The 25,046-nt window shown below is 38.8% G+C and overlaps 1 protein-coding gene across 1 annotated transcript; it reads right to left on the reverse strand.

Annotated features, from left to right (window-relative positions):
- Nucleotides 1-1,898: 1,898 nt before the first annotated feature.
- Nucleotides 1,899-19,955, reverse strand: ZNF475 (zinc finger protein 475). The gene is given in 5 exon segments (XM_063181396.1): nucleotides 1,899-2,050; nucleotides 5,277-5,457; nucleotides 12,081-12,602; nucleotides 12,604-12,759; nucleotides 19,938-19,955. Coding segments are annotated over 5 exon segments (1,029 nt in total).
- Nucleotides 19,956-25,046: the final 5,091 nt, after the last annotated feature.

The following is a 25,046-nucleotide window of genomic DNA, read 5'->3' on the forward strand; positions in this document are numbered from 1 at the left end:
ACCCAATGAGGCAGATGTAACCAAAAAATGCTTATTGTGTCTAAGAAAAGAAAGTATTCCAAGAAGAGCAAGAGGGGACACAAAGGTGAGATTGTATGATATCCATAATCCTCCAATTACCAAACCACTTGTCAGTGGGCCAGCCCTTGGTGTGACCTCAGGAGCTTGCAGTATATGTTGCCAGCCAGCAGCTCCTAGGAGCCAGTCTAGCAATCACAAACTAGTGCCCCCATTCTTCTGTCCTCAGGCCACATGCCTTCTCCCAGCCAAAAGAAGGAGGGGTGGCACTGGCCCAGCTCCGACAGCACCTCTTCTTACGCTGGAGACACTAACAACAGATCTGCAGGGTTTACACAGCTTTGTTCTGTAGAACAGAAACTGAACCTTTGACTCCTGAAGATATCTATCTTCAGACTATACAATCCTCATTCCAAAGATGAAAGGGCTGCTGAGGTACCATTGATTGTTTTGGAAATTATTTTCACCAAAGAATGCTGGTGCTTTTCCAGTCTGAATTAACAGCCCGCCAGGGCTGGAGTCAGGAGTATTTCTCTAATAACAGAACAAAGATATTGCTGCTTGTTTCACTTACTCCACAAATCACACAGCTTGATTGCTTGGAAAAGTTGTTGGTACCCATATTTCATTGTAGTGTGTATGAAAGCACTTGCTTCCTCTGATTTGTAAGTACAATAGTAAGTGTGAATGCTCTGAGAAAAGTCAGATCAATCACATAATACATAACATACAACTCTAGGCCTTAAGCCCATACATGATGTACACTTTCTTTCATGATATCAGAAAGCCTAGATTGCTAGTTCACAACTTGTACTGGATTTTGTCATACCTTTTGAATAACCTCACCACTTAATAAAAGGCTCCAGAGTAAGTAAAATAATAGTTGCTCTCTGCTGTACCTTGTAAAAGGGAGTATTGCTTCCTTCATGTGTTTAGCCTATTCCTATACTGATGTGTTTTGGCACTCATTCCTCTACATTAAGGTAACAGCATTTTTCAAAATAGCACCTTCAAACACCTTCCCCATGGCTTTCTTGTATAATACCCATTCTTCCACCCAGCACTGGCTCTGTTATGGCCACAATTGGTACAGAGGGGAGGGTGGTATTTTATGCCAGCCATCTGGCACACCATGATCATTTTGTCTTGACATTAAAATGTTTTGTTTTACAAAATTCATGACCAAGATGTGCTTCCCTGACTTACAAATTTTTTTACATGAAGAGTTTACTGAGCTGAGGAAAAATCACATAGTCAGCCTAATTCTTAAACAAAAAGAGGGCACTTCTGGGTGTTTTTTTACAAACAGCCCGTGTCTGCTTCTACCACACGAGTGGATCCCTTTACATGAAAAGGTTTCACATGTAGCAGTCAAGAGCTTCATAAGATGCAGTTACACGTGAATGTGAACACTGGAGTGCTCCAAACAAAAAAATCCCCAAAAACTGAAAAACCCAAACAAAAATGAACAAACTTAAAGGAGCTACATGATTTCTCTGGTTAGTCAAGTTCGGCTAAAGATCTTTACACCAACCAGAGAGTCTTGGAAAGAGAAGCGAAATTTTGTTTTCAATGAAGTAATTTTCTCTATTTTACTTTACGCTTTAGTAGCAACGGCTGATTTTTACTCTGGAGACTTTTGAAGCACATGATATCATTACACAATAAAGTTTTGGTGACCATGTCTCTCCAGATGAATTTTATTTCTCTCATGGTTTGTCTGAAAGGCATGGGTGCATGTGTGTGTATTCATGTGCACACACTTACACACACACACACACACACACACACGCTTTATTTAGCTTAGGAAAAATGTGTGTCTGTCTGTCTGTGTATGTGTGAGCAGACGTGCATTTGTATGCATGTGTGTTACATCCACTTCACTTTGCAGGTTTCGGTTTACAGGACCTCTGGTGGACGATCAGTCTGTCTGGAAGAAAAGTACGCCCGCAAATATCACATGGAACTAGCTGGGCTTGGGCACTGGTCCAGGCAGCCTCATTTAGAGCATCAAGATCATAGAAACCTTTGGCTGGAAAATTAGAAAAAGAAAGTATCAGCTTTCATTCTGGAGACCCACATTCAACTCTTTATGGAAAATATTTTCAGGAAATACCTGTTGACTGAGCCTTTCAGTTTAACCAAACCATATTGCTTTTGCAAATGAAAAAGAAAAGAAAGAAGCAAAAGAGTAAAAAGTATATTAAAAAGACTGTTTTTTGTCCCAAGGGTTGAATTAAATTAACTTCAAACTGAATAATTTTGTATTGTATGAGAGTACAGAGAAAACATCATGCTGCGTGTTATGATCTGCATTCTCAGCTAATTATTAACATCTTTGCATAGGTACTATTATCAGCAAATTCACTTTTTGGCTTTGCTTCAAGCTCTGTTTAACAAGCATGTGTTATCTGACCATGGCTATGGGTGGGAGCATATCGTACTTGAGAATATGCTCTTTGTACTGCTCTGGACAAGGGGCCCAGTTTTCTTCCTATTAGAGTCCATGTAAGTTATACTTAAAAATTAGAGTAAATCTTAGATAAGCCTAAAACCTTACAGACAAAAACTACAGTACTTTAAAGCCACAACTTCCTGTGAAGTCATTGCAGTGATGCATCTATTGTCATCTAAACACTAATCCAGCCCTACCCTCAGTTATTTTCCACTGTGGGAAGAATGACTGCTCTGAAAACTCGGAAGCATTCTTCAAACACTCAGATGTGTTTTCAAGATTTAATTTGGGTAAAAAAAAAAAATCTTGTTTACTTTCATCTTGAAATGGACTTTCCTTTCGAAATGGATTTTCACATAGTGTTGTTTCAAACTGATTTGCAAAAAGGCCAGGCAGGTTGCTTAATACCTGGATTTAGATCTTAAGGATTTTCATTTGAAGTGCATGCACAAAAAGGTCTACAAAGTCTACATGGCTCAAATTAAAGACGTATTTGCTTCACCCTTCTTATTTGGTATGACAATATAGTAAAAGATTTTAAAATCTTTTTTGTTTCTTTGAACTGTTAGCAGTGGACAATTTTTGAAAGAAAAGGATTTTTGCATTTAAAAATATTTCATGGTTTCTGTCATTGGCACATGATAGAGCTCTTCATTAAAGGCCCATACAATTTTAATATGAATCATATCCAGTGGTTCACATAACCACAATAAGCCTTAGATCTCTTAATATGCCTGTTCCTAATGTTCTTTTTGTTAGAAGAGCAATCAAGTCGTGTTTCTTTTCTTGGCTGAGACAAATATCCCCTCTGCTTGCAGGAAATGAATGTGTATTTTCTGTACTTTGGAAAGTTTATGGAATATTAAAAAAAAAAAAAAAGAGGAGAGGGAGAAAGAGAGATGACTTTCTCCTTGCAGGCATGTGTTAGGCATTCCACAAACAAAACACTGTGTAATGAGGGCAGTGGTTGTCTTCCCGTGGCACTTGAGTTTTCAGAAAAAGATTTATGTAAGTTATAAAAAGTTTTATGAAAGCAGTTAATATTTCTGAGCTTTTTTTGAACATTGTCTATTTCATTCAACAACAGGGGTAATCCCTCCCCCCTGAGCTAAGAAACTGTGAGACATGCAGTACATGCATGTGGTCTGAAGGTCAGTTATAGCATTTACCACATGACCAAGAGTAAGTCTTATGGAAAAAGAACAACACAGCTTATTTTCTCAAGGCCAGGAATATGAGGCAGCTGCAGGGGGAACAACAGTTTTAGCTCAAGCTACAGAACAGATCAGGCTTGCATCAGCAGGCATTTAGGGACAGATGCTGGAAGCAGGTCAGTATCCCCAGAGGAACCGTGGGCACACACCTCACAGGAGATTGGAGGCGCCTGTGATATGACTCACTGAGTAAATGAGACAACTTTCTGATTCATATCTGGGAGCCTTCTGCTAGATTGTTTTCTCAAAGAGTGGTTGTCTCTCTGCTTTCACTCCTTCAAAATAAGAATAGTGTATTTCAAAATAACCTGATTTGCCTTTTTGCATCCCCCTCTTTCACATGGAATTCTCATTTTCTCCATCTGTTTTACCACACAATGTGTAATAATTAAAAAGTGCTTAACATCTTAAAAGGCAAATACAATGAAGATGTCTTTTGAACACATCTTTTACTGCAGATTCAAGTATGCCACTTGGCATCTGTTAACCAAGTTCCGATTTTATATTACTTCAACTTTGATTATTATTTTGAACATCTGGTTAGTGTTCTCAGTGATCCTGCTCTCTTCTGCATGTCTTCTGAGGACATATTTCTTTGTACTGCTGTAAACTGATCTGGTGTATGACTCTTTCACAAGTGAGTTGTAGGAGACTTTGTCTACTTTTCCAGACATTTTGGGAAGCTGAGGGAAATTGTGGGGAATTAAAAAAAAAAAAAAGTGTGTGTGAATTAAATGCCTGTGAGGAAGTGGTCCAAACTTGGCCCAAAGTAGCTCAGACCGGCTGGCAGGGCCAGGGAAAGCATCCAGCAAGAAAGGTGAAATAACTTTATGTGGGAGTGGGAAGTCCTGGGAAGAGCTTCCAGGCAAAGCATGTATAGGAATTCCTTTACATCCTAGAGTGAACATATGACCCTCAGATACATATGACAGCCCATCTGTGGGGATGCTGGGGATCATCAGTGTTCATTGATTTGAAGAAGTGGAACCTTAGGAAACAGAACCCACAGCACAAACATGTAAAATTGGCAACAATTAATTGTTTGGTTTGTACTACATATATATTTTTTTCTCCACTGTGTTTATATTACAGTGTCTCACAATGAAAGCTTCTCAGACTTGTAAATAAAAAGGCATCAATATGGGCTGTTGACTGTAGAAGAATCTGGCTGAAGTATCTATACCTATGTTGCCTGAGGACATTTTATTTTAATGATTCTGTGTCATGTCTGCACGTTATTCTTGGATGTTTTTGCTCATTTTAAGATGTGCCTGTGTTAAAAGAAGAAGTCAAAAAGTAGTAGTGTAGCTGTGAAGCAGGTTGCTAATCTATTTGTGTTTTGATTCAGGACACATTGGCACATGGAGGGGAATGTCCCAGGAGCCATGTTCCATAGATAATGACTACTTTTACTTTCAAGACTTTATTATAAGGTTTCCTTCTGTGAAGCAGAGGGAAAGCTTAAAACAAGATCTTGACAGTACACTGGAGAACAAAGTACTTGCAAACTGTTTACCTATTGCTTTAAAATATTTTTTTAATTCCTCACAATTTTTTGCTCATCTCTCATAATTTAGTCTGTAGCTTACCTTGCACAGTCCTGACTTCAGGTTTTTTGGGTTCTGGCCTTCTCAAGTGCTTGGGGAGGTTTTCATTCTCCTGGTGCCATTTTTTCAGGCATTGTGGCTCATGTATACTAATAGATTTTGTTCCATACTCACGGCCACATATGTAGCAAATCACTGTTGGTGGCCGTCTTATCACTTTTGCCTGCAAATAACAACCATGAAGAAAAATAAATATCGTTTTCAATATTCACTTTGAATCAGAATGACTTTGTATGGAAGCAATCATGTAGATAAGGAATGTGTTATCTGTGAAATCTGTGTAACTGTTTTTTTCAGTCTGGTTTTGTTGGGAATCAGTCCTGAGGCTTGTAAGAGATATTGCCTCATTAAGTGGGCACCTGGAACAGGCAGGTGTCTTCTGCAGATGCTGGGATGACTGATGTGTGGGACTAATCTATACTTAACTGTGTTAAGTTTCCTCTCTTTGATTTTCATACCTGAAAATGCTAAGTCTTCACATGCAGAAACAACACCTCTGCTTCATCAGGTTACAATGCAACATTCATCTTAAATGGTTGAAGTCATTTTTTACTTACAAATCAGATGTAAAATGGAAAGCAGCAACAGAAGCTTCATCAGCTGAACTCTTGATGTCTAGTACAATAACTGAAAGACTCCATCTTCTACCAGAACACAGCTCAAAGCACTGTGTCCAGCCTTAGTATCTCTCTTAAGCAGGACAGCAAGGGCAGCTCTCCCAAGAGATGATTGTGGTTCTTTACCTCACTTTTGACACAGATTAGTTATCTGGTGGAATTCTTGGCCTTCAAAGATTAAAATCAAGCCAGGATATTTCAGGATGAGGGGCAAAAAAGAAACTGCTGTTTGTTTATCCCAAAGCCCTTAGTGTGAACTTTGTCAGTGACTGCAGCAAGGGCAGAACTGGACTCTAAGCAAGTCATTGTTTCCACACTGAAGATCTGCTTTTGTTCTCAGAGGAAAACAGCTCAACAACAGAAGAAAAAGTTTCCTCAACCCCAAACCTCACAAATACATAATCTAAGGCTGAAAAATGTATAATTACTGTGGTATTGCAGATTATGGACTCAGCTGTGTCCTTAGGCGCGTCTTGGGCTAGGCGTGGTGTCAGCACCAGCCGTGCTCAGGAAGCAGGATAAAAACATGCTGCAGAGAAGAACTCTGAGGCACACAGATGGGTCTCACAACTGCCAGCACTTCCTACACTTCTGACTGCAGAATACCAGTAAGAGATGAGCTATCCCTGCCCTCCTCAAGTTAGACGGACAGCCATGCCAGACCAAATACAGGAAACCTTTCTCACTCAAACAAGAGTGGTGGGGGTTTCATTTTTTCCTCTGCTGCTGTGTAAGACAAAGCATAACCTGTTCCCGTATTTATGACTCTTTCTGTCAGCCCATCAATGTGTTCATGAAATTCTGGGCAGCTCTTCTTGTATTTATGTTACAGTCTGAAAATGTCATTAGTGAACAATCTCCATAAGATTGCCTTCCTGTATCACACATGTAATCTCACTTACATGAAAGAAATACTACTCTATAAAGTGTATTTTTTCTGGGAAAAGTTGGACTTCATCTGGAAAGTTCTCACAGTGTCTTGAAAAGACGGGCTCTCCAAGAACATTTTCATCCTCTTGACTTACAAATGGAATTTCCTTGCTATCTTTGATAACACAGTATTTTATATAAGCAAATTTTCTAATATATGTAAAAATACAGCCTTCTTCTCCTATTTTTAGATTAATACAGCAACAGCTATTTTAAAAACATCTTATAACTTTCCATTATCAAATTTCAGTTACTTCTTTACTTCAGGTTGTGAGCTAGAACTTGTCTGATTTTAAAGTAAGACTCTGGGTGCAGATACAAAGTCTTCTAAAGACACTATACATTTATTTGTAGGCTCTGGAGAGCTTTAGATAAGGAAACTACAATCTAAACTCCCGAGGACAGAGAACTCTTTTTAGTGTGCATTCCTGCTGTGGGTATGGTTATACTATTTTAGAAACAGTTTCTTAAAAAATGCTAGGTGTAAAATCATAGGGAACACACTTTCCCCATGAGTTCTCATTAGGTGGGTTTCTGCCATTCATTTAAATAGTTACTTATTGGCTACAAACTAGGAAAGAGCAATTTACTTATATTCAGATTGTAGGGACTCTTCCATGGTAACAGATTAAGAAATCCTAGTGCAAATGCAGAAATTTTTTCAAGTAGAAATGTCTGTCTTTTGCAATTTCCACAATTAAAAATGGTACAGAAACAACAGGAGAAAGCAGAATTAATTAAAAGAAATCAGATCACTCTTAGGATAGAATTATTTTTATTGCCGAAAAATACTGAGATTGACCCATCACCACACATACAATTATATACACAAATTGTTCTCTGCACACATGTTTAAAACCTGAAAGAGATTAGCCTAACAATTGGTAGTAACAGATTTTTCTTTTTTTAACTGTGGAATCCAAGATATGATAAGCTTTACTTGGAATTTCTACAGCTGATGATATTTACCCTTCATTTCTTTTTGTTTTCAGTGTGTCTATCCCAAATATAACATCTGGAGGCCTGCAGTTTGAAACTAAACTATTTTTGGAAACACCACAATTTTCCAACCCAAACTACTCACAGGCCAGTGGCTAGGCTGTCTGTTCACTGCTTTGTTTTTAACTTTCAAAAAGGGTTGTAGGGAAGGTCTGTTCCTGAGGATATGTGTTATTATAAAAATACCTACAAATACCTAACAGAGTAGTTAGGCTTTCCTCTGGTGTCTCAGTATTTTCTTTTTTACTCCAAGACTGCTAAGTATGTCTGCGTGACTATGAATGAAGTTATTTAGTTCAGAGGGCCATGCAACTATGTATTTTCAATAGACCTGACATTACTTAAGGTTAGCCCCAGGCTGCTGTTACAGTGTTACATGAGGTCAAATCCTTCCATACTGCACAAAGCTTTTTATTTCTTCTTAAGTACACACAATAAGACTGAATCCCAAACTTCCCTACATAAATATTTATCATCCAGGTCTGCACACACCTCTTCCCTTCTTATTTGTTTAATTATCCATTTATTTTAATGGGAAGAGGGGGGGCATCCTGCTCTGGGATGGAGCTCTTGTCATAGACTTGAACTGCCCATGGATTAGAGGCTCAGGAAAAGAATGGTGCAAGCACTTAGTAGCAGCAGTCTATTGCATGAAAGCAACCCTTTCCACACATTCCTCTCAGCTAAGTAAAAGACATTTTGCATAAGGATCATGGACAAGGTGTATGGTGGCTATCTCATGACTATCCAAAGCTGCACTTCACAGCTTACAACAGCACTCATGTTAGGATCACATGCCTTGAACAGCAAGGTAATTCTGCAAGATTATGCATACAATTAAAAATATTACTCCACTGGAAGCATGAAATATCCCATTTTGCTCCTGATGTGTTTTTTTTAAATTGAGTATGTCCGTACAATGAATAGCGCGTCCATGTACAAGCAAAGGAAGGAAGGACACATTCCCAATGATAATACTCAGTAAGCTTCATTCAAACCACCCATTCACTGTTCATTCTCATCTAACTTTCTGTATTTGCAAATTTATTTGTCAGTATTCTCTAGGAAGGTATTCAAAACCACTGCAATGAGGCAAAAAAAGCTCATTGACTTTCCAACTTCATTAGAATTATACTGCACCTGAAGAAGCCTTCCCTTTACCAAGATACTACATGGTTTTAGCCTAGAGTAAAATACAACATCAAAGTTCTTGCTACACAAATTTTAAAGATTTACATTGTGTTAAAATGCATTACAATTCAGCAAAGGAACATCAGTGAAATCTTTTCAGGTAGTTAACCAGATAAGAAGAAAACAGCAGATGGCAGCACCATCTAATAGGCTTTTAAGATCAGCGTTATCTAATGTCAAAAACCCCATAACTCATATACACACAGCAAGTTATTGGTGCTCACTTACACATATCACAGATTTTTGTCTATGACTTGCACTAAAACAGAATCTGTGTTCTACAATAGAACATTGACTCTCTTTTAGTGCAAGTCTGAGTTTCAGTAGCTGCAGACACCAGTTCCATTGTTTGGGGTATCACAGCAGAATCCAAAGCAGAATTTCTGAGCTGCTGTGACCCTTGAGAGTCTCTAACCAAATGCTGTTATTCTACACAGTCAGACATGATTAACTCAGATGTGTTCATTGATTCTGAGAGCGAGGACAGGTACTGGAAGAGACAGCTTACAGAGGCTGTTCAGTCTCCACCTTAAAGACATTTAATGCAGAACTGAGAGAGTTTGTCAGTAATGATACTGGCCTAGTTGATGCCACACTTGCTGAAGGGGAGAGAACTCCAGGGCATACAGGCAGAGGCATGCAGGGAGAAGTGCTTGCAGTTGTAAAGTTAAAATGCACTTTACATGGTATACAACTAAATCAGTCAGAACTTTATTTTGAAAATAAAGAAAATCCAGATTTTTCATTTAGGGCATCTTTTACTGAATAAATTTATTTAACAGTAGCACTAATTCTCCTAAATATATAAGGGCTGGGTGGTTTTTTTTCAGTTATTGCTTTCCTCTGATGTTCTGCTGAATCAGGACTTTACGCAAGTAATTAAATAATTCACTGTCACAGTGAGTAAGTCTGTTAGATGAGAGAGGGACTGCCCCAAATGCTTTCCAGCCAGGACCAGAACAGTAGCCGTTTCACTCCACCACTAGTGAAGCACTATTTTATAACAGTATTAATAAGCAGCTGAGTAGCTGGTAAGGTGAGCAAAATGAAAACCATATGCTGGAAAAAGAGGAAGACTTTAGTGGAGACACAGACCTTGATCCTGTTCATAATTAATCTGCAGTTATTCCATATGCCTAATGCTTTTCCAAACCCTTCAATGTGTGTTTTCCACACCTTTCAAAATGTTCAACTGGAAATGAAGATTCTCTCACAGAGAATTTAAATCTACAGGAAAGTGGCTTCCTTTGACAGCTTCTTATAAGTTGTCTGCAAGTCCAGAGGAACCCCTTGGATCACAGGATATTTCTTTCAATCTTCCCATCGCATCTCTGCCTTTAATGCATAATTCTGTACTAAAGGATAGACCTCAAGAGATGTAGAATCCATTATCTCTTCCTGAAAGTCATTGTTAATAATAAAGTCCTTCAAAGTCAATTACAAACTGCAAGCTCTACAGCCTCATTAGTTCTGCTGCAACTGATGAACTGTAACTGCTTGAAAGTACATGAGGAAACCTGTTGTTCACACAGAAGGAAGAACAGATTTGAACAGATTTCATTTTGGCTCTGCAGAGCTCACAGAAGTAAAAAGTGGCAATAATGTTGTTGTTCAACAAGTCAGCAGATGTGAGTGAATCCACAAGGGGAGCAGATATGTTGTGCAAGAGGGTAACTTTTTTTACAGATCACTGTCAGTGCCAAACCACAATCTAAACTTTTTTTTTTTTTTTTAATGGGACCATAATTATAGAAAATTGCCCTCGCCCTCTCTTTTATAATCTACAGAATTATGTGTGATAGATTAAACACTCTGCTTCACAGCCATGCCTTTCATTGAACAATCACCTTTAGAGCAATGACAGGTCTTTGGGAAAGAGCACAATGTAGTATAAACAGCATCACTTTTCCTACAACTATAAATGCAGCTGTGTAGCACTTTGAACTGCTTGTGGATAATGTAAAATTTGCTGATAAAGGCAAATTTGCTAAATATATATCAACTTTCCAAAATATATCAATCAGTGGCTTCATAGAGCATAATAAATATATTCACCAAAATATATCAATTAGTGGCCTCATAAAGCATAATAAAAAAGGGACTCCTGAAGTTCTTAGTCTCATGTGAGCTAGGGTAATGCTATTATCTTAATTTTACTCAGCAGCTGGTAAACTGACATGTTACACACTTTGCCTTCTAAAGCATCTTAAGAAATGCTCTGCATAGCATTGCATTCCTTTGGTGACTGAGAGATCTAAATCCCATTTTCGAAAGAAATGTAGGCAATCAGGATTCCTGCCCGCATTACAAAAAAAAAAGGCCATTTAATTTGGACACTGGGCCTAAATTTAGACAACTATCTTACAAAACTCCTGGCCAAAGGACAGCTTGTGCAGAAACAAATGCAAAAAAAATATCCAATTTTCCAAAACTCTGTGTAGCTTTTGGATAATGTGAATCAGCTTCTTTATTCTTGGATCCTGAATCAAATTCAGTGGAAAAAAAATGTGCAGTCTTATTTATTTTGTTGTTGTTATACCCAGAACTGCTGCCTTTGAACATGCAGTCCTCAGTAAACTGATGTTGCATGCCAAGGTTAAGAATAACAGTAGAATATGAAAATCATGTTTTGAAGTGCTTGCAGGACAATGAAACATTGCATTTCATGTTAACTAAAGAAAAATACCTAACATCTCCTAAAACATATGACATCCAAACCTTGCCTGATCGGCTCAATAGAATCTCCCAGGGAACTAAATCAAGCAATAGTCCCTCTTGGGGATATTACTCTTAAACTCTCAACAGAGAACCCAACTACTCCCATTCAAAATGAAAATAAAAATAAATAGGAATAAGTAGTTTCCCTTAGTCCCTTCCCAGTATTTCCCTTTTCTTTATCCTCTATTTAGCAGAGAAAAATTTGCATGCAGTTAAAAGCTTCTTCTGAAGAAAAGTGATTTTAAATTTGATGGCAAGCCAATCTCCCCTGGCGTGCCAAGCATCAAGATGCATGCACACCCTTTCGTACAGGACGTGGTTAGCAATTTACCTGGTCTGACACAGCTGGTGCAGCCCTGCTCGTTCCTTGATGGGCCTCAGGTTGAATGCCACTTGCTGGGCCAGGTCCAGATCTTGGTGCTGTACCAGATTTACCAGCAGCAGCGCTTGGCAGCCTCGCACCGCTGCCGCCTCCTTTGCAGCACCTTTCGTGCACAGGGAGACGGTCAGGGAAAAAGGTTCGGCCACACTTCCTACAGGGCACCAGCTGGGCTTGAGCACTAGAATAAGCTGCTTCATTTTCATCTGCAAGTGTGTAGGAACCAGAACCAGTAAGGGCCTCAGGTTTCTTGGGCTCTGGCCTTCTGAGGTGCTTTGGCAGCTGATTGTTCTCAATACGCCACTTCTCCAGGCACTTAGGTTCATGTATAGCAATAGATTGTGACCCAAATTCTCTGCCACAGATGTAGCATACCTTGAAGGGAGGTCTTCTTGGTGTATGAGACATGTCTGAAGAATTTGACTGTTGTGATATTATTGCAGTGCCTGGTTACCTCTTCTGGGATCCAGATTCCTAGATGTACTACGTTGGGAAAAATTCTGGGAAGATCTGGCACATAAGATCATGAAACTTGCTCTAAAGGCAAGGTGTTAGAGATAATAATGGCTTCTTCAGTGCTTGATAGACTACTACAAGTTTTGTTCACATTGTTTTTCTTGACATATGTTTCCTTGAAGAGTATCACATTTCAGGAAACTTCTCTCTCTCCTACACATAAAGAGTTTGGGAAAGTCTGGTATTCAGAATGATTCTACATCTTCTTAATCCATTTTCACGAGCCAAAATATGTTAGGGACTTCAGAGCTGGAACACTGAACCTTATGGCTGCTTCAGTAGAGAAGGAGATTTCTGTGTGTTATCCTTTTGTCTTTTGTTCTACACAACCCTGAAACAAATGAAATTAGTATAAATTAATAAATACATTCTCTCTAGTTAAGGTTACCAACCACTGGTTTTATCACAAGGAACAATTAACCTTACTAATCTTTTATATTTTTAATAGCAGATAAATAACATCAAATATATTCTTATCTGTAGTGATCAGCTGAACAATGTAAATCTGAAATTCTGGTCCCAGAGGATTGTAAAATCATGAAGGACATGAAATTTGATGGGTTTGCACAAACTGAAACTGATGACATGCAAGTGGCTTGGTGTATAACCAATATGCTTTACTTTCAGTTTCTGATAGAACTGGTATTTCCGGCAGTCTTCAACATCGATACTTAAACATCATTTCCCTGTATCCAGAGACATAAGAAAAACTCTCTCATTAGAGAGATGTCAATGTCAAATCTACAAAGGGACAGTAAGAAAGGAAAGTATTCCCAGTCAATCTGTTGGTTGAAGGAGATTATTTAGCCCCTTAATTCAGCACTTGTGGTGTCACAAACTCTCTGACCAATCTTGATTGTCCTAGTACAAGACTTATTAATGAAAGGGAGCAGGTTTTTAATAAGGCTTACTGAGGGGCTTTGGGGGCTGAAGTACATGCTGGATGAGAGAGAAAGGGCATTGCGTTTGTTCAGTCTCCAGATATTACTAAATATGTTTCAGTTTTTCAATGTCCAGTGTATCCCTGTAAACAGATAAATTTGTGCTTTATCCCTTAAATGCTCATTTCTTACAGTGTTTTGGGCTGTTCCTCCAAAGACTAGAAAATATAATTCAGACCATACACATATACTGCAGAGGCTACTGTTTTAATTGCATGGTAAAATAAAAAACCAAACTAGCACATCACATAGATAGGTAACTGCCAAGGACAGTACTTTATCTGTGATAGAGGAAATACGTGGCTGAAGTCATGTTGCCCTTACTGAATATTCCAGACTTTATCTCAATCCTTCCAAACTTGTGGGGCATTCATAATACACATACATATCCACACTGGCTGTCTTGGTGTCTTGGTTCACTTCCCCTGCTGCAACCTGGATGTTTTTACTGCTTTTTTGCCATGTCACCATTCAAGACTCTGTTCCCACTCAACAGCCTTTTCACCCTCCTCTGTCCCACTCTAAACCCCCAGGCTGACTTTTACTATACCCAACTGCAATGACATAGTTTTGTCATTAATTTTGAGATGACAAACTTAAACTTTGTCTGTGTTACTGAGAAGCAACTGAGCCCATTCTAGTCTCTTACAAATATTCTAGGGGGTACCTTAAGTACAGAGGCAACAGTGAAAAAACAAGTTGTCACCAGGTTCATGTGAGTAGTCATCCTTTTGTGCAGCACACAAAGATGTTTAGATTGCTGCATTGACACTGCTTGCTTAAATACTCACAAAACTGGACATTTCTGTGACACTTGGGATACTTTCTTATTTTACAGATAATTCATGTGAAGCTTGTATTTATTTGTAGGCAAACTGGAAAATGTGAAGACTGTCAGACCCAGTCTGTGATGTGTGCTGGAACAAATCTGTGAGCAAGTATGTTGTGGCTGTTAAAAATAAAATTTTTGAGGACCATTATACTTGGCGCATTCAAAGTTAACACCTCATCCAAAACTGTATCAGATAACTGCAGTCAGTTGAAAAACAGGGTGAAGTGTGTGGCTGTAGTATCCTGTCATGTCTGAAGGTGTATCAGGTGCACATAATATACGCTGATGGTTACAATGAACTACAGTACTGGAATTTTTAGTTCAGATATCAAAATAACAGGTTCAGCAGTATGTGAAATTTAAATGTGCAAACTAGTATTTAGGCTACTGTACTGCAAGGCTGTTTGAAAGACTGGGAGTGTTTCCAAGGAGGGTGGCCTGTTGGATGAATCCAAGTTGGGAAATAGCCAAGCTCTTTAGGAGGATGAAGGGAATGGAGAGCCAGGGAAACATTAAAGGGTCATGAAGGCAGGGGAGATAAGGGTTATTGGCAGGTCACAGGAAGGGAGCATTAGAAAGTTTAGTAACATTTCAGGGAACTTCTGAACTTTGCAAGGTCCTATTTATGTCCTATTTATTGATTTATGTCAAAAAGGAACTTTCTCATACCTGAGAGGATTCTTAAAGCAACAGTGAACACTGAACTGCCTGCCATATGAAGAATGTTAGGTGACTAAATCTGTTGCCATTAGGAATGAATCAGTCAATAAAAGATGCTATAAACAATCTATTAACAATATAACCTATTGTTGGATTTCCAAGCTTGCTATTGTAAATACTTCATAAGAGAATTATGCTTCCTTGTGGGGATTACACAATTTGGTCTACATTTATTCCTGCCAACTTCACTGTTATTATTTGGAAACTTCCTATAAATTCAGTGTGAAATGAAAAGGCATATGAGCAGTTCAAATCTTCTCTCAAGCTCAGTGGTAAAGATGTGGGAGTAAATCAGGACTGGGATTTAACAATTCAAAACATAAAACTTTCTTATGTTTTTCTTTTTAAAACATTGCAGTATGTTTTAATAAAGCAGGAAGGCACAGTCGATCATTCATATAGCTATGGGAAAACATTTCTCTCCTCTGCAATTCCAATGAGGACAACACTTAAAAACAATTTCATGAACTGCAGTGACGTCACTTACAACTATCAGAGAAATTCAATGTAATTAAAAGCAAATTAAATACTATGTATAGTTTAGAATCAGGATAAGGGCTTCAGTCTAATCAAAATAGAACAGAATGACGAGAGCACAAGTAGCTCAATACTTCTATAATTTTCTTGTCCTGAAGTGGGAACGGGAACTCTTGCACACAGTTTTTGAACTTCACCTAATCAATTGCAACAATAACATTATTGCAACAACAGCAACCATAGCATTATTGAAGCAACATCATTATTAACAATGCTTCACTTAGGCTGCCTTCTCTTCGCCTCCCTGTGTGATTCAATCTATAGAAGTGGAAACTTTTTCCCTGAAACAGCCTTCGTTATGTCTTGTTTCATGTCAGTGTTGGAACTTGGAAGCAAAGTTGACACATACGTTTCCTATTTCCTGTATGCAGCCCATTTCTGAAGAGCGACCCTCTCTGTTTTTCATCTCTCTTGATTCTCTCATGTAAACAATTCCTCAAAAACCATTATAAAGTCATTTTATAAGCCTGGATTCCTTGACTGAATTGAAAAAAACATACTTGTGTTAGCTGGGGGATTAAACTGGCTGTTTCCAATGAATCCGCAACACTACTGCTTTTGACTTAGCTAGAATTCCACACGGAGACCTCCCAGCTATAACAAAAACAGAGTTTACCTAATGGAAGAACACATTGCATGAAGCTTCCTACTACCAGGACATAACCACGCTTATTCAATGGACAAAATACTGGAACAGCTGTGACAATTTGGGGATTCTGTTTTTGTACAGTTGATGGATGCTGACTGGTATCACAGCCTTTCCATGTGTAGCTGTATCAGACTGTAAACTCTGTTTAATCTGTATGGCTGGTTTAGTGTCACTGTTCTAATCTGCTACCACAGAAAGATAAATCCTTGCACCAAATAAACACAGAGCTTTCAAGCTTACAAGTCAAAAGTGCCCCAAGAACCTCTCAGATATATTTGACTCCATCTAAAAGCAGAGACAATTAAAAAAAAAAAATCCCCTTGGACATGCTTGGCTTCATCTAAAAGCAGAGACAACTTCCAGGAAGACCATAAACAGGCAAAGTATGCAGTGGGAACCAAATACTTTGCTATTGTTTTTAAGTGCTTGATAAAGCTGAGAAGGATTTATATGGAGTACTTGCTTCAGGTGACAGTGGCTTAAATCCACGAGGCTCTTTGGAGAGGTCATCTATAATTGTAGAATGCTTACAAAAATCAGGAATCCCATAACAGAGTTAGAAGAATGTCTGCATAGGTTGATCTGCTGGAGGGAGAGGATGAAAGGCTACACAGACACATAAATGAAGAGGAAAAAATATGGGTTCAAATTGGTGGCAAACACAAAAGCCTGGCAGAATCTCAGCTACAGATAGATTGTCAGCGCCAAAAAAAGAATAGACTAATTTCAGCTTGCAGAATGGAACTGGTTCATCCATTATCTTGGATTCAAAAACACTTGGTTGTGTGTACCCTCGTTTATGTAAAACCCCACTTCACTCTGAGTTTTCCCTTTGTTTGCCTGTCCACCATGCAGTGCTTGGAACCAAAGCTTTCTGTTTGTGACACCACTTTGTTATGTGGGTCATTTAATAAGGGTAATTTATGTACATTGGATTAAATTCACAAGTACCCTAAAAGAAAAGATTTTACTTGTAGTACCTAACTGTACTGTTATATAAACTGGAAATGTCACAAATAGCTTTAAGTGAGAAGCCACAAGCGAAAGCTTCTTGTACAAGGGCACCCAGAGATCCTGGTTTTTCGGTTTGGGCTGGATTCTGTAAACAGACAAAGGAGAAAACTCAGTATAAAAGGATATTAAATAAGTGATATTAAATAAGAGATATTAAATAAGTGATCTGCCAAGCATAACACAAGAAGTCTGAAAAATAGGAAAATTAAATTTAGATTTTCTAGCACCTCCATATTGAATCAGTCCAGTCACAGGATTTTCTAAGGCTGACCCCTAACTCTACACTCAAGATAAAAGTAAGTCTCTTTTCTCCACTTTCATGGGTTCTCTTTATATTTACATATAAAAAGAGGTGTCAGAAAGGGCAAAATGACACCCGCTGTTGAGTGCCAGAAAGCATTGCTTCAGGCTCTTTCCAAATAAAATGTTTTCTATGAGGCTTCCCATTATTCTTTAAGGGAAAGCAAACAAAATTTAACCAGCATCTCACGCTTTATTTTTTCTTGTGTTAATGTTTTATATTGCTCAATTATAAATCATTTTAGAAATCTGTTAAGACAAAGTACTCAAACATAAACTGGACAAAAATATTGGACAATTTGTAATATCTTACTGTTGGATCTGTTTTTCACTGCAAGATAAAAGGAAAAAACATTTTTATGTTTCCAACAATATTTTTAGCAAATTAACCACATATTAAAAACCTCACATTTTTCCAGTTCAGCACTACATTCTCTCCACAGTTTCTGGCTGAAGGAATCGCCTTTGGTTAGTCCTAGAGACAAATAACTTCCTTCAGTCATGTGAAAAGAACAATCTATTATTTTATGGCAATAAATACCAAAGTTTACTATGTCAACATGCTTCATCTTTTCACAGCTGAGCATGATCCATGTCTTTATGCATCCTCCTCTCTCATGAAACCACCTGCAAGCTCCAAACAAAGACCCAGTAGTTCTTTCATGTTATTATGTCCTCTGCCAAATGTAAGAAATAATTCCTTTGATTTGAATGAGATCCTAACATTATGTGAAGAAGTTAGGACTGCTACTAGTTAAAATACACGGGAAAAAAATGAAATATTTTTAGTGAAAAAGGGGTAATTTTTTTAGACTTTCAGCATTCAAAAAACTTTTAAAATTCAGTAACACGATTCTCTCACATCTCAGATATCCTTTAGACTCTACAATGTTCTTGGTTTTTGTATTTTGCTTAGTGATGCAATACGACTGAGGGTGTTTTACTCACAATTATTTAATGCACTCATCTCATATTGTAAAGGAATAATATTACTGCCTCCACACTTATTCTTGTGCAAAAATCAGCATATATATTCCCTATTGAGTGACAATAGGGATACTTATATATAACATTCTGAATCATCTTCAGTTACTAGCACATATCTTTGATATTTACCCTGCAAATCCTAGATAATAGATGTGCATCAAATAATGGATAATAATGAGTATGTTAACCCTGCCCACAGCACTCAAGTATGAGAGAAAACAGACACTGAAGTATGCTTACAGAGCTCAAGGTAAGCAACCTCTGCTTTCCAGCTCAATTATCTTTGTTCAGCATTTCAGTTTCTGGAACTCACATGCACAGAATCAGGGGTTTTTTTCCCCAGGGATCTGGATGATGACTATGCAATTATTTCAATATAGCAGGGTCATCCTTAGGGAGAAAAAAATGGTGGATGGATAAATGCATATTCAGTTATGAGTCTGAAACAAAAAGAATAGAAGCCAAGGATGTCAGCTTGTACAAACTGACACAAGGCAGTGGAAGTCAAAAGGAGGAGGACACTGCACATGTGCTGAGAGCCTCTCCCTGCAAGTGTAAAGTGATTCAGTGATGGAAAGATATTTTTCCCAATAATCTGCAGCAATACAGTTACATTATACAGGCTAAAGTAATCTGAAGTGGTAAATATTCTTTTCTTTTACAGTGAAAATCAATCTTAATAGATCGATTTTTCTGAATAGGAGAAAAACTGTTTCTTCTGATAAATGATTCCATAACTAAGGTTTTTGGTACTTTTGTTATGAACAGGATACTCAGATAGACAATCTGATTATCACGGAAATTATTAAACTCAGCAAGATGGGTCAGCTACTAAAATACAAAAACTAAATGAGCAGAGAGCCACAAGAGCAGAAGAGAAGCTGAGGGAATCTAGAGCAGCAGATGAAATTATCTTAAGTGGAAAATGTCTAGAAAAGCAAAACTCTGGACATTCCAATTATTTTGTGAAATGCTGGAAAACCTAACAAGACATTATTAAATACTCATTGTTGCATGAATAATGCAGCACATCCTAATTCTTTGCAGAACACTCATGATGTAGTAACACAAAAAAGAAAGGGCTGCTTACTAAATCTGTTACAGAAAACAGCATGGTAGGAGGGCTGTCAAAACATTCATCATGTCCATCAAGAGCCTTAACAGCACTATAGCACTCATTCTGAAGGCTTTGCTTGTAAAAAACCTTAAAAGCATCATTCTTCTACATTACTGTTTTTCTCCTCCAGATTCAATCAACAATGATTTACAACTGGTGTGAGAGAACATGATGGATAAAGGTCATCAAGTTTTACCTGGTACCCCTGGGTCATGATGATTATGTAACTTGTCATGTTTAATGAGCATCTTTTTCTCAGTTTGCATTTGAAGCATTGGTCCATATTGTCCTGTTTTCTGTCTTATAATTCTTTAGGATTAAATTCCATGTGCCAACAAAAATACATATGGAATACAAGCCTGAAATGTCCCCAGATGTGGCTTAAAAAGAGGTATGTCCGAGCTCCCTACTGAGTAGCCATAATTTAACCTGTTTATAAACCAGTGCATTCTATTAGAGATCAATGTCCTACAAAGTTAAGGTGATAGAAAAAGTAAATTTTAGTAAAATATATTAATTTGTAATGAAGGAAATGGTATTAGTTTGTGACTTGGGAGATCAGTTCTGTTATAGTACCTTAGGAACACATTTTGCAGTAAGCTTTAAGATAAACCACTCGGAGAGCAACGTTTTCTGTTTCTGTTGTGCTTTCCAAACAAAACAAAACAAAGCAAAACAAAATGGCTTTTTTATTAAACCTTTTCATTATTGTTATGTACCACATATTTTCTAGGAACGGAACTGAGATAATTTGTTATATAGGGCAATCAGCAATTATGTGTCAGGTAAGGTCGCCTTTTGCAGAGAATAACATTCCTGCCTTTCAATGTCCATATTGTTAGCATGACTACCGCAGTTGTATTGTCCTGCCCCTTAAAACACACACATAAATGAGGAGTGGGGAACCAAAAAGTCAGAACATCTGACCTGGTAAAGGTTCACGCACCATTTTTTCCAGGCCAGGCAAACCTCTGCAGAAACAAATTCCAGAGAACAAATGCATTATCCTCACAGTAAGTACCAATGCAAGTGAACGTATTACCAGCTAGCTGGTCTAAGGGTACAAAGTCACACAAATCTCTGTTGATTGACCTTTCTGCTTATTTTTAACTGGGCCCCTGACCTCTACACGAATCTCACCATCTGGTACTCAGGGGAAAGCACTGTTTTCCTTGGATGAGGACAGGCCACAGGACTGCATAATTTAAACCCTGGCTGACTGAGGCTCAGGCCAGGCATGCTGTCAGTACCATCTTCACAGGGAAATCAGGTGAAAACCAGCAAAACTGAGTTGTGAGTTCAGAGGACCCTGCGCCGGTTGGCCAGGCAGAAGAGTAGCCTGAACTTCAGGAGAGAAGCCAAAGTATGGTTCCTCCTCACCCAACCAATCTTCCACCGCTCTGCCCGAAAAAGAAGAGTTATTAGTCAGATCGAAGGCTCCCGAGGCCGTGGATGGCACCTAATTTTCCATGTCCTCCTAGACACCTATTACCTCCGCGTGGATCACAACTCCCTCACGCGCCCTGGGGCTGGCTGTCCGTGCTGCCGCCGCCCAGGGCCCGGCGTGCCCGCTCCGCAGGGAGGGAGGCGGGGCGGGCGGGAAGGCGCTCACGTGGCCGCGGCCAGGCCGCACCGCCCGCCCTGCCGCCGCGCGCCGCCGTTACCGCGGCAACGCCGCACCGCGTGCAAATCTCGGCCTTCGGCGCGGCCTCTGATTGGCGATGGCGGCTGTCAGTCACCGCGCGGGCGGCCCCGCCCGCGGCCCAGGGGGCGCTGAGGGCGGCGCAGGGAGCCGCACGAGCTGTCTTTTCATGGCGGGCTGAGGGGAACGTCTGCCCAGCTGAGCACCGGGCAACGTTCTGTGGGCAGTGACTCCGCTCAGGCTCTGCATCCTTGCGCAGAGACCCTTCTCTCAATCCCTTTCCCCTCTTGTCTGGGGGAGAAGGGACATATGGCAGCATTGCGAAGTCCAGGCAGCAGAGAAGGATAAGCATGGTGAGTCCTAAATCCATCTCCCACGTAGGCACTCTTCTCATTCAAAAATTTACACTTTTCGGCCAGACTGTTTTCATCACTTTTCCAAATTTAACTTTTGCAAGCTTCATATTTTCCTTGGAAGTAAATTCTTACAGAAACAATGATAAATAATTGCTACAAGAAAACACCACTGGTTCAAACATTCCCATGGCAAGTGTCCTCTGGTGGCAGTGCCAAGAGCAAGCCAGCAGGGCCGCTTTCATGCTGCCCTTTTCTGCATAACAAACTTCAGTTGTCACTTAGTGAAAACTTAAAATGCGCAACAGGCATCGTTTGTGTAGGGTCATGCCAAGAGCAAGTGTTCTGCTAAGCAACAGAGATCTACTGCCAACAAATTCTAGTACCTGTTTGAAGTGTTTGGTGTGCTTCGTGTGCTGGTAAGGCAGACGTGAAGCGAACCTGCCAAAGAGGCTTTTACAACATCACATCCTTCAACCAGGTGAATTCCCAGGCCTGAGGCCCAAAGTTATATTTACAAAAAGCTTTCGGAGAAGTAAAATCAGGTTGTGTGATCAGAACATGTTGCATTGCACAATGTCTGTGTGCAAAGGAGGGAAGTGATAGCGTGTGAGGCCTTTTGACACTGCAGCACCAGGAAGCCCAACAGTTAATTCACCTTTATGCTGCGTACGACAAAGGGTATTCTTCAAATGAGTAGCACCTGGATTAAAAAGCAAATTACATTTAACCTGCACTTTCCTTTAGGGGTTAAACACAATTTGTATTGCACCAAACATTGTCAGCGTGACACAGAACTCCCACCTTTTGACAATTAATATGCAGACCCTCTTTTTAGCAGTATTTGCAGAATGCTTTGATGCCATAAAAAAACAAAGAAGAAATTATTTCACCTCCGTCACTGATTCTATCACCCAAGACTGTTAGTTTCAAGTTATTTGAGGTTACAAAACTGATTGTTGTATGTGACAGATAAACAAGTACAAAAGAATAATGGTGCAGTTACAAAGTCAAAAATCTAGGAAGTGCTAAAATCAGAGTGACCCTTCGACTCACCAATCTAACAGAAAGTTTATAAATAGATAATAAAAGTATCTTTCCATGTTGTAAACGCCTACACTGACCTATGTGTCTTCAGAAAATTAAAAATATATTTCTCCATTGTATGATTTTAGGTAGGACTGTTGTTTCCACATGAGCTGTCTCAGATGTCAGCTCAAAGGTCTGAAAATAGTAAGAGAAGTAATCTCAGTGCAAGATTTAGGAAAAAGACCCTAACATCTTGCTCTTTTTTTGTTTAAATTAATAAAAGTGTTTTCAGATCACTAGAAATTAGGAACAATCTAAACAATATTACTATTCCAATTTAAAAGCCCACCCCAAATCTTAACAGAGTTCTCATCGAGGTGTTGGAATACATTTTCTGTTACAAGTACCACAAATAAAATAGATGGATTTTTAATAAGTTAGTATGTATATAAACCTTGGTAATTTTTCATATAAATTTGTAGCAACAATATATTAAAAATGGATGAGAAATTTCCAGCTGAATTCCTGATTGGTGTATTATGTATGTATGTAGGTATGTACATATACCTACACCTGTGTGTGTGGAGATGTTTAGGTACTTGAAGAAGCAAAAATGGACAACCCTGAAAAAAATTTGCTATATTACATATGCCATACATGTGGTTTACTTCTCCAGCTGGCTGGCACAGATCTCTGTGTTATTTTAAATTAAATGGTACAAAATTGCATTTAATCTCTTCTGGTTTGTATCTTTTCCATACTCCATTATCAACTCTTGCTGACTAGATAGAATGCAAACAAAACTCACAGGAATTATTTTTTCCCGAGAAAGAAGAACAGCAGAAATGAATTGCTCTCCCCTATGTATCTTGTTAAAGCCAGACTCTGTCACATGGTGGACAAGGTACTCCCTAGAACCGGCTTTATTATATGAAGTCACTGACATTTCTTGTACGTGTGCAATTAGGGCACCCTGGAGCAACAGGAAGAGTCATAGAGAAGCCATGGGAAACTTATCATAGGATATCAATGTGTCTGATAATTTCCCAAAAGGCCTGAGACAAACATCAATAAAAATATTTGTATCCCAGCAAGACAGGAACAACCCTGATATAATTACTTTGCACATATTTTTGTAACCGTCATTCCAACTAATAACTGCTTTGCTTCTGCTGCCCTATTTTGCTTCTTTCAAAACTCTGGGTGGGATCCTATCTGAAGGTCAACTTGGAAGCAGCAGAGGAACAATAAATAAACCAAGAGTATGAAAAATGCCTTTAAAAGTAGCTTGGATGGGGTAAAGGTGAGAGGTCATCAATTGCTAGGACTTCTTTATTTTTACTGTTTATTATAGCTCATTTGCTCATGGAGAGAAAACAAATGAGGCAAGTCCATTTTATTATATATTATTTTTACTTTCAGGATTGCTTTTCTGAACGTTTGGAAACATTTGTTATATGTCTTTCCCATTACCAGTATTTCTTTTCTCTTGTGTGTAAAGCAGTAATATTAGCTCCACTGAAGATTTTCCTATGACAACATGTTTTGGTAACTGAAGATTTAAGAACTTAATATGATTTGGTTGTTGTGAAGACATTACTTAGGAGACCAATGTATTTAGTCTGTGAAATTGCCTTGTTAGGTGCCACTCTTTTGCTTTACTCGCCAGGTTAGCATGCAGACCCTCCTTCAGAGCATATCTTCAAAGAATCTGAAAGAATGTCAGTAAATTAATTACCCTCTGTGTTCTTTAACTTTTCTTTCCTGAAGAAGAGAAGGGTTACACCAAGGCTGAAGGGAATGCATGCCTTGTTTTCATTACCGTTTCCAATGGACAACCAGAAGACAGAAGAGATTATGTTGCAGCTAAGAACACAGTTCAAACGTGTACAACCAGATTTCCCTTTGAAGCTGGAAGTTTTCCCAGGAAGATGGATATGGCTGCAGCTGAAGCAACAATCATTTTTCATGAGGTGAAATACTGCCACACATTCCAAGGCTGAACTACTCCAAGCAAATTACACAGTGTTAATGACATTTCCCCGTGTGACCACCTGAAAATACCTAGTGCTTTTTTCACCAGAACTGTGTTTATCTCACAATTATGCTCCTACAATACCTTTGATAATACTTGTGAGTAACAAAGATTGGTGGGAAAAATGTCAGATCCTCTGAATTAGGGTCTTTAACAAGAGAAAGAGGAATTCTGAGAAAGAATTTTGAAACTCCAAAATGCAGTGTGAGTGAGGAAGGACCCTTGTATTTGGACAGAAAAAGAACA

This window comes from Melospiza melodia, chromosome Z (genome assembly GCF_035770615.1).
Source record: "Melospiza melodia melodia isolate bMelMel2 chromosome Z, bMelMel2.pri, whole genome shotgun sequence".
In the NCBI taxonomy this organism is placed as follows: domain Eukaryota; kingdom Metazoa; phylum Chordata; class Aves; order Passeriformes; family Passerellidae; genus Melospiza; species Melospiza melodia.